General features: G+C 46.4%; 1 protein-coding gene across 1 annotated transcript in view; it reads left to right on the forward strand.

The window, feature by feature from the left end:
- Positions 1–4710: 4710 nt before the first annotated feature.
- The window catches only part of LOC108785772 (rac GTPase-activating protein 1-like), a 43312-nt gene continuing 37419 nt past the window's right edge, over positions 4711–10603 (forward strand). Inside the window, exons 1-3 of the mRNA XM_018554912.1 lie at positions 4711–4795; positions 5726–5928; positions 10421–10545. Of these exons, the coding sequence (XP_018410414.1) occupies positions 4711–4795; positions 5726–5928; positions 10421–10545 (413 nt within the window). The remainder of the gene's footprint in view (positions 4796–5725; positions 5929–10420; positions 10546–10603) is intronic.

The following is a 10603-nucleotide window of genomic DNA, read 5'->3' on the forward strand; positions in this document are numbered from 1 at the left end:
GGGGAGGGGGCGGGTACAGCTGGCTCTGCCTCTAGATAGGCAGAGCCAGCTGTCACTCGCCCAGCTGGGCGGATCCAGACATAATTGTCGGGATCCGTTTCAGCTGCGGCGTCTCAGTATGCAGTGAGTTGTAGCTCGCGGTATACTGAACTTAGGGTGAGCCGTCGGAGCCCAGGGGAGAAGAGGCTGCAGGGACAGGTCTGGCAACCCAGCAGGACCAAAGGATCAGATGGGTATCTCCTCTGTTTCAGCACCCCCACCCCCACCTAGACAAAATGAGCACTTAACCCGTGCAGCGTACGGGTAGCTCCACTGCAAGGGTATATTTTTTTTGTTTGTTTTTTTAATTCCCGGAGTTCTTTTAAATCTGATACTTTTTTTATATAATATTATTTTGTAAGTGTTGTTACTTTTTAAAAACGGCTCCGTGAATATTCCATTCTCATATGCTGTGGATGCAGATCGGAGTTCCTGGCGTGACCGGGAGCTGTGCTGGTGCCCTGTACGACTCCTCTCGCCCCCTCCTGCCGATGTGCATTAACCCCCTTCTAGCACGCCGCGAATAGCACAGCTCCCTATAGGCGCGCTCACTCCTGCAGTCCCACTTAACGATCACTGTACATACGGGTCTTCCAACACAGCTCTTGATTGAGGTCTGCCTGCGAAAACGCCAACGCTAAAAGTAGCCGGGTCTATTTCATTGAGCGTGCTCAGGCGGCTCCCGCTGTCAGGCCTCTGGATTTCCATGGCACAGGATTCTGGGAATATGTTCAATAAGAGTATAGATGTGGAAATACTGGTTCTGTTTGATTTCATAATAAGGACTTTTTTTTTCTTGTTTCTTGTTTAATGGCTAAAAACATTTTCGCCATCCATTAAAGTGGATTTATTTTTGTTAAAGGAGAACTATGGGGTCAGGGCTTTTCCCCATAGTTCTCCTTAGGGTAATGGGAGGACACAAACTAGCGTCCTCCCGTCACCCTAGACTCCGTATACCGCGAGCTGTAGCTCGGGGTATACTGAGACGCCGCAGCTGAAGCGGATCCCGACAATTGTGCCGGGATCCGCCCAGCTGCATGACTGACAGCTGGCTCTGCCTACGGTATCTAGAGGCAGAGCCAGCTGTACCCGCCCCCTCCCTGTCCGTTTGGCCAGTCGGCGCTGGGGGATCGGAGCGGGGAGGGGGGAATCCAGCCCCTCCCCTGTCACGGCAGAGAGCCATGACAGGATCGAGAGGTGAGCGAACGCCGGTATGTGTTCGCTCACCTCCCGATCTACTGAGCCGACCTGTGACAGTCTCATTGTCACAGGTCGGCTAGAACTATGAGGTGAGTGAAAAGCACTCACCTCATAGGTCTCCTTTTTAAATTGCAGCCTTGGACCTATTTAAAGGGCAAAGGGACCAATGAGAATCTCTTCTTTCTCCTGGAAGAAAAAAGGCTCGGAAGAGATCCTCATGATGGCTTCAAATGTGGTCCAATAACCAATCGCCATTCCCAGCATTATTATATTTTAATGCAGGTATTTATATAGCACTGACAATTTCCGCAGTGCTTTACATAGTGCACTTTCACATCAGTCCCTGCCCTGTAGGAGCTTACAATCTAAGGCCCCTATCTCACATACGGGGCCAATTAAGACAGGAGCCAATTAACCTTCCAGCATGTCTTTGGAGTGTGGGAGGAAACCAGAGTACCCGGAGGAAACCCACACTAGCACAGGGAGAGCATGCAAACTCCTTGTGGACCGTGTCCTGCCCAGGATTTGAACCGGGGACCTACAGTGCTGCAAAGCCAAAGCTAACCGCTAAGCCACTGTGCTGCCCATTATAATGCTATGTAGCCTCTGGTGCTTAGTAGTAAAGTGTGCAGCCGATTACACTGGCTGGTGTGGGCAGCGGGAGTGTGTCCTCTGTGTAAAAGAGTTGGGGGGAGAGGTCAAATTTGTATTTATTTGTAAAAAAGTAAACTTGCCCTTTAAAAAGACTTATTTTCCACCGTTAGGTGTCCATTGTTGACTGACACCCACACTTCTTTTGGGCCCAGGCTGGTCATGGACACTCCCCCCTTCTCACCCCCCTGGGGGGCATGTCTTCAAGCAGTCCAGGCCCACAGTATTTATGGACTGCGTGGCTCTCACACATTATTATGTGAATGCCACTCAGTCCAGGAGGAAGGACCCCCCCCCACATGCAGGGAACAATTTGCCATTCAAAATGTTTTTGGTTTGACATACACCTTAAGTGTTTACAGTTTTGGTTTGTTTTTTTTGTTTTACTTTTTTATTTATTTTTTGTTTTGTATTAGATGTTAGTGTGCTGTCCAATTAGAACCCCTGTCTGTTTGTTTTTTACTGCTACTGGCTCTGTTAGAGACATTCACCCTCACTTCCTGTTCTGTTACCGGATGTAAGGGGAAATCAGCAGCAGGGACACAGATGGAAATAAAAATCTAAGGTACTGTTGAAGAATCCCCCTCACTTCCTGTCTGGTAAAACATTGTCAGCAAAACAGGAAGTGAGGGGAAATCTCTCTAACGGGAACCTGAATAGCAGTTAAAGTCAAGAGGTTTATACGAGTTGAGCTGTTTGGAAACATGATGGCTGTTAGTGCTTGGGCACAAATGTAAAGAAATACTTTGCTGGGTGATGTATATTTGTTTGATCTGGGGAAAATTTGAGACTTTAATACAACTTTAAAACCAGACATGTGCACTCGGATTCGGATGAACCTGCAAATCAATGAAATTCAGTTGATTCGGCGGTTCATCCGAATCCGAAATAACAAATTTTTTTATATGCCCGAATATACTAAAACCATATTCGGGCATATAAATATTTATCAGAATGCGCGGTGGCCATGTTGTGCACCGGCACGTTCTGCGCATGCCCGCTTGGAAGCGGGGTGCATAACGTCAAATGACGCCATATCATGGGTGACGTTGTTTGCAGAACGAGCGGCGGCCACATCGACTGCCAGCGTGTTCTGTGCATGCCCACCGCCATCTTGGAGGCGGGGTGCATAACGTCACATGAAGCCACATCATGGGTGACGTTGTTCGCAGAGCAAGCGGCAGCCACATCGGCCGCCAGAGAGTTCTGTGCGTGCTGCCATTTTGGAGTATATCTTGGTATACACCAAGATGGTGGCGCCCACATATTCGGGTGCCGCCATCTTGGAGCATACCAAGATGTACCAAAACGGTGGCACGCATGTGCAGAATGCGCTGGCGGTTCGTTTGCCTCCGAAACAGCATTAAAATTTGTTTCCATTTTCAACTAATTTTTGTTTGCTGTGCACATCTCTATTTAAAACCCAACAGGGGTTGCTACCATTCCGTTGCTGACACCCCCCCCGCCCCCCCATCCAAAACTAATAAAGTTTTGACTTGACATGCACTTTCACAGCCCTCCCTGCCGAGGAATGTAACATTGGCTGTGTAATACATATGACAAATGTTACTTCGATCTGAATCTCCTGTTAAAGAGTTACATTTGTAGATGATGATTGAGTGGCTGCAAATGTGTCTCAGCCGGGGCTAGGGTATGAAGACATGCCATCGGTGAATGCACCTTATTGCGGTGATGAATGGTCACCTTGGCGTGCGCGGCCTGCTGCCAATTGCAGTTTTTGCTAACCAATGCCCGGAGTTTCCGACAACTGATCATTTTTATTAAATCTGGCTACCAGGAAACAAATGCCTCATGTCCTTGTGTTCTGTCACATTCTGTCTGCTAGAGTTGTAGTGAGATAAAGCAAAGATGTCAGCCGTTCGCAGTCACATAGGGAATGGAAGTTCGCACGCAGCTAGGACAATAAACAGATCAATTCAACAACAACAACAAAAAACCTAATTAAAGCTCAATTGAACTTTTAGTTTAAATCCGATAAATACATTCCAGGGGCATCAAATCAAAAGGTGTGCAGGGATCAGTTCACTTTCTCAACCTGCATAGAAAAGCCTGTCTCCTGCCAGCAGTTTGAGGGGTACAACCCTTGCGCTCTGTGGGAAAGCAGTGGTCCCTCTGCAGAGGTCCGGCCCCAGTAAATCAAATGGGCAGCACAGTGATGAGTGGTTAGCACTTCTGCCTTACAGCACCAGAGGTCCTCGGTTTAAATCTCGGTCAGGACACTATCTGCATGGATTTTACATGTTCTCCCTGTGCTTGTGTGTGCTCCGGGTTCTCCAGTTTCCTCCCACACTCCAAAGACATGCTGGAAGGTTAACTGGCTCCTGTCTAAATTGGCCCCGTCTGTGAGATTGGGACCTTGGATTGTAAGCTCCTTGAGGACAGGGACTGATGTGAATGTGCACTATGTAAAGCGCTGCGTAAATTGTCGGCGCTATATAAATACCTGTAATAAAAATAAATATAGCTCTCGTGCTCCCCTCTCTGCTGGCTGGAAGGCTCTAGCTTTGACAAAGCCAGGGGTGTGTGTGTGTGTTAGGTCTCTGCGGAGAAACCACTGCTTCCCAACAGAGATCAACAGTCCTATCCTGCAGCATGCTGGCAGGGGACGCTCTTTTCTACTCTGTGGCTGCTTTATTGGGGAATCAAACTGTGACTCGTTACATGCCTTTTAGATTTGATACACCTTGAATGAACTGCAACGTGTTGGGATGTTCTGCAGTGTTTGGGGTGAAACATTGGTGCTGCAAATGGTGTGATTTTTGTAGTGTGCACTCAATATCCTTTTATTTGTGGAACAGGATGGGGGAGTCACGGAAGAAAGCCCTGCAGTCTTACTTCGACCGCCTACTGAGGCTCATCGAGTTTAACGTGGCTGTGGAGGATGGTAAATTCCTTTTTAACATCATATACACTTTTATTACATTGTAGACATGTAAGCTGCGGAAAAATGTGGATATTTCGTTATTTCGGGATTCGGATAACGAATGTGCATACACGCACGCAATAGGTTGCACTTGATGGACTTATGTCTTTATTCAACCTCAAATACTATGGATCCGAAACTCAATTTGGTTCGGCTTTCAGATTCGGGCAAAATCAGAATTTTCGTTCGTTTCGGATGAGTTTACGAATATTCGTTGCGAATACCGCAGAAAACCAGATACAGATATTATTGCTAAAGCTGAGGCTCCCAGACCCCAATGGCATTTGGGATCCGAATTTCCGAATTGCAGCTTTAGTAATAGATGTATATGGCTAACGGACCCGAAATGGCATTAAAGGAGAACTATGGGGTCAGGGCTTTTCCCCATAGTTCTCCTGAGGGTAACGGGAGGACACAAACTAGCGTCCTCCTGTCACCAATAAGCTACAGCTAGAGCTCGCGGTATACTGAGACGCCGCAGCCGGAAAGGATCCCGACAATGGTGTCTGGATCCACCCAGCTGTGTGAGTGACAGCTGGCTCTGCCTATCTAGCGGCAGAGCCAGCTGTAACCGCCCCCTCCCCCGTCCGTTCTTCGAGTCAGCGCTGGAGGATCTGACGGGAGGGGGAGTCCCTGCAGGGAGCCGTGACAGTCATGGCTCTCTGCAGGGACAGGATCGAAAAGTGAGTGAGAGACAGTATGTGTTCGCTCACTTCCCGATCTATTGAGCCGACCTGTGACAGCTTCATTGTCACAGGTCGCCTAGAACTATGAGGATAAGTGATTTTTCACTCACCTCATAGTTCTCCTTTTTAAGGAGCTCCCAAAAACTGCTATATTTTAATCTTTTAATTTTTGCAATGTCTTTTTTTTTGTAATTATTATTTTCAGACTTCATCCAGGTTGCTCACAGCTATGAAGCTTCGAGGAGGAAGTGGCAGCAGGCAGAGAAGGTACTGAGGGAGAAGCAGGAACTGCTGCTCCGATGTGAGATTGAGCGCTCAGCGCTGCAGGTGAAGCTGAAACACGCCCGCAACCAGGTGGATGTGGAGATGAAGAGGCGCCAGAGGGTGGAGACTGAGCTGCAGACGGTGGTAAGTTTTCTTTGCATGGTGTTGTCCTTGGCCCGGTCCAGTTCAACTTAATCTGAAGAGCATTAGCCTAAACATGTAGGCTGTTGCGATCCTAGCCTTGCTTCCGGTGTTGAATATGAGAAATGTCACCAGCACAACAAGCTCCTTCAAGGATAATCAATCGTCAGTATATTGATAACTTATGTCAAACTCATGTCAAAGTTTTCAATAAACCAACGATTGATTATTCTTGAAGGAACTCGGTGTGCTGGTGACATTTCTCATATTGTGTGCAATTGGCGGCGCCAACCGCAGTCATTCCGAGCACCCTCCCCTGATTACGGGACTTTCCGGTAAGGAGTGCAACAAGCCTTTTCCATCATATTGCTTCCAGCAATAACTCTGTTCCACTGCCATTCACCAGTTCTCTTCTGGGTTCAATGACGGCCTATGTCCCTCAACCCACTCTCTGGTAGCCTGGGCTGTCATGGACACACCCCCTGGGGGTTCATCACCAGCTTGGCCCAGTCTCAATGCACAATCCTACCAAGAGCACCACTGACGTCCTAACGGCTGGAAGGGAAAAAGTGGAATTAAGGGCAAAGACCTCATGTGGCTGGCCAGTGGCGACGTCCAGCAATAAAAACCTGACAGTGGTTCTACTCTGTATCCATAAAAAATAAAAAAAGGTTTTGGCTTTAGATAGACATTAATTATGTATTCGTGAATACAAAGCTGCATTCATTTGCACTAGTTTTATCTGCACGGAGTTTGGCAAAATGCCAACGTAATCTTTATTTTCTTTTTGATAAGATGCTATGGGGGAAATCCGAATTGGTAAGAAATTTGTATAATGTCTGCTACCTTCAACTAAAAAGATCATTTAGAGCGCACCCAAAAAATACGTAGACAGAGATCTACCATTTGGTTACATCTCCAGCGTGCGGAGAGGACTTTGTGCAAGGTTGAGGGGACTTTGTTCGAGGAGGATAACCGTTGAAAACCCATTTTCTGATATTTTATACTTAAGGAAGATTTGTGAGCTAAACGGATTATCTCGTCTCTTTGTTCAGGCGAGAAGCTTTTATATCTAACTTCCTTTCCCGGTTTATGGATGTGTATGGGGAATAAATGAGGGCTCTGTAGGGGTGCTCAATAGGGAATGGACAATAGATGAGATGCCTCCCAACTTTCTGAGATGAGAAAGAGGGGCACCTTGTGTCATGATGTATTTAGGTAATGGACATCCCTCCCCCCCCCCACACACCACGCCCCCCGGTTATGCAGACCGTTAAGAATTTATATGCTAAAAATTATTGTCTAAACCTGAAAAAGTTTATTTTCCACCAATTGCTTTTGCTTTCCTTGATAACACATTTTCAAAATAACAAACAAGATACCGTAATTAAGAGATATGATGAAGATTTTAGCCAGGGGCATAACTAGAAATCACAGGGCCTCATAGCAACATTTTGTATGGGGCCCTGTGTTTTCTAGTTATGCCCCTTGCAGTGCCCACTTGAGATCCCACACAACCCACCTGAGTGACCCTGCAGAGCCCACCATAGACGGTCTATGGTGGGCTCTGCAGGGTCTCAGGTGTGCCGGTCACACCCCTGCACACCTCTTACATGTCAGCCCCGATCCGCTGTCGGGCTTCTCCACCGCCAGGCCCTCCTCCTCGGTTGCCACTGGGCCCCACCTACTTCTCCGCTGCCTGGCCCCACCTCCTCCGCACCTGCTGGCTGTCACTGAGTCAGCAGCGGCTTGAGGAGGAACACGCCGCTGCACAGATCACTGACAGGTTGTCAGCGATCTGAACAGAAGTGCGTTCCTTTTCACAGCCGCCAGTGACAGCCAGCAGCTTGAAATGCCATAGCGACAAAGGTGGCCTGCATGGCATCAGGGGGACCCCTTTTGTTTCTTGTTCTAGCCGGGCCCCCCTGTGCCCTGGGGCCCCATAGCTGCTGCCTGGGTCACTATGGCGATAGTTCCACCACTGGTTTTAGTGCAGAAGGACACTTTTGGTAGTTAAATTAAACCTCTACATAGATATCTGAACATCAGACTAAAAAGAGGGCCAACTGAGGGGGAACGAGGGACAGAGGGATTTGGTAGTGACACCTTCTTGACTTGAAGCCCAGACAAAGCCCTTCAAATGAAGTGAGAGTTCAGCAGAAATGAAGACTGTGAGGAATCCATTTTTTGATTAAAACATGAACTCTACAATATCCTAGAGCAGTGCGAGGAGAGTGAGGGTTAAAAATTGGACTTGCCCAGAGATGGACTTAAAAGTGAGCCCAGCCAGAGCACCTCTAAAGGTAAAGGCAACAGAGAGAGTAACGTATTGGGACCTTGTGGGTCCCTACAGTCAAGTGATCACATACCAAGCGTTGGTTCACATTGAGGGTGCTATAGACATCAAAGGGCTGTCAGATTTTCCAGCATGACCCTACAGTCTCTAAACATATACTCCCATTGAAAGATGTACCTAACTTTATCCAAGGCATCTGAACATATGGGCATCTCCAACCCAAAGTTTAACCACATCTCCCACAGACAAAGTCTGAGTCTCTAGCTAACCTTACCTTCCTAAACACAAGAACAAATATATTGTAGCCCTTAGATGTGGTTTCTGCATTCTTTTTTTCAGGCTAAGAACAGATTTTAGATGCTCTTTGTAACCCCTTACTGTTACTCCTGATGGCCCTCTATGGGGATCCTAATGTTGGAGGTGGGCTTACTGCTGTGATTGGCTATCACTCTCTGTTTTGCCTGAGGAAGGAACCATGCGGTTCCGAAACATCGCCTGTGATGATGTGACACTTAGTCAATAAATCAATAAATATTCACTTGTATTTATGCTGGAGTGCTAGTCACCTTTCTTTACCTGGAATCCTCTGTCATTTTAGCACCCACCCACATTTTCTGGGTTTTTCACTGGTCAGGAATGTAGATTGAGATATAGGGAGTAACTCACTAAGGTAAAATCACAGGTATGGCCTGCAACCCAAAACAAGCAAGGTCATCCCTTTTTATTGTGAGGAAGGAGAAGCATAGTTGCAGCCAATGTTTTGCATGAATTGTGATCGTCAATGCACAGGGCAATTCCACTATTACTCTGGCTGTAACATTAATGGGAGATGTTTCACTTTTATGTGACGGCTCTGTTTTATAGGGAAACCATTATATATATTTTAATGAGTAATCATTTCAAATAATTTTTTAAAAGGTTACAGGAGAGTAACGTTTTTGGTGTAATGGTATATATCTTCTTTTTTGCCGAGCCATGTTTTTGTAAATATATTTATTAAGATAGTCACGGAGCAAAAGACAGGAACAAAATAGGCGGAGGGACTACATGACAGGGTGGACTTGTAATCAAAAGGAGGGGTCAAGGTCAAGTGTTTTTCTTTAAAATAAAAGGGGTACGTACCTGATTGGCCGATTTCATAGGTGGTCCAGGAGGGGCTTCCCAGTGGTTTGAGAAGGCTGAGTTTTTCCCTGGTCAGTTGGAGACAGCACACGGCAAATGAACTTCCTGCCCACCCGCCCCTTTCTGATTTTGTTTGTCTGTAATGTTGGGTGTGTTTACATGTATGACATGGTCTGGGGGTCCTGGAAGGCAGTGTATGGTGGTAAGTTGTAAAATGTCTCTGCATCAATTCTGTAATTCTGTGTGTTGTCCCTGAGTCGGTGCATTGCGGCAACGGGCCTTGGTAAAAGGTATGCAGAGATGGTTGTTGTAAGGTAATGGGGCCTTCACGGACCTCATTATGTGTGTGTCCATGTGTACATACATACAAAATTATATATATATATATATATGTACACATGGACACACACATAATTAGTTAATGAAAGTTTTTTATATGGATTTGTTAATGTTTACATATTTGTAATAAAGGGCTGCTACAGCCAATTTATATCCAATACTGTGTGGCCTGTTGTTTTAGATAAGGAAGAAAAAGGGGGGTTGGTGGTTGGCGTAGCAGGGGTAGGTAAAAAAGAGAACCTAAGCCTTGCCCTAGTCATGTAGATTTGCAGATCCTCCCCCTAGTGGAGGTCTCTAGGTCAGACAATTGCTGAATAACCACTGGAAGAAAAAGCTATTGAAGCAGAAGACGCCTCCGCCCTCCGGGGTATATTGTTTTCAATGCAAGTCTGTTGATGGAGCTTTATTTGTCCATTTTCTTGATGTAAAAAAAGGAGTAAGGACCTATGGGTAATTTTTTTGTTTTTTGCCTATACATTTAACCTAGGGGTAGGCAACCTCAAAACTCCAGCTGTGCTGAAATTACAAATCCCATCATGCCTCTGCGCGTCATGCCGTTGGCTGTCGGTCTTGCAATGGCTTTTGGGACTGGTAGTTCCACAAAAGCTGGAGTGCCAAGGTTGCCTACCCCGGAATAAACATTTTACATTTGTATGTTGCCAGATTTGAAACTACAGAATTTCTTTAGCATTCTCCACTTTTGAATTTAATTACTAAAAGGAATGTGTATTTAATTAGGAGCGGCAGATGCAACTGATTGGAGATCTCATACAGAATGACGGTCAGACTGTGGCCCCCCTCAGTGACTCCGTACTGGCTTTTTTTGGTGGACAGAGGACTGCCACCCATGGAGCTGGCAACAGGTACGAAATTTACATACAGATGAAGATAAGTAAATGGCTTTTTCATGGTATCATGAGT

This window comes from Nanorana parkeri, unplaced genomic scaffold, assembly GCF_000935625.1.
Source record: "Nanorana parkeri isolate BGI_ZX_2015 unplaced genomic scaffold, ASM93562v1 scaffold178, whole genome shotgun sequence".
NCBI classification, from domain to species: domain Eukaryota; kingdom Metazoa; phylum Chordata; class Amphibia; order Anura; family Dicroglossidae; genus Nanorana; species Nanorana parkeri.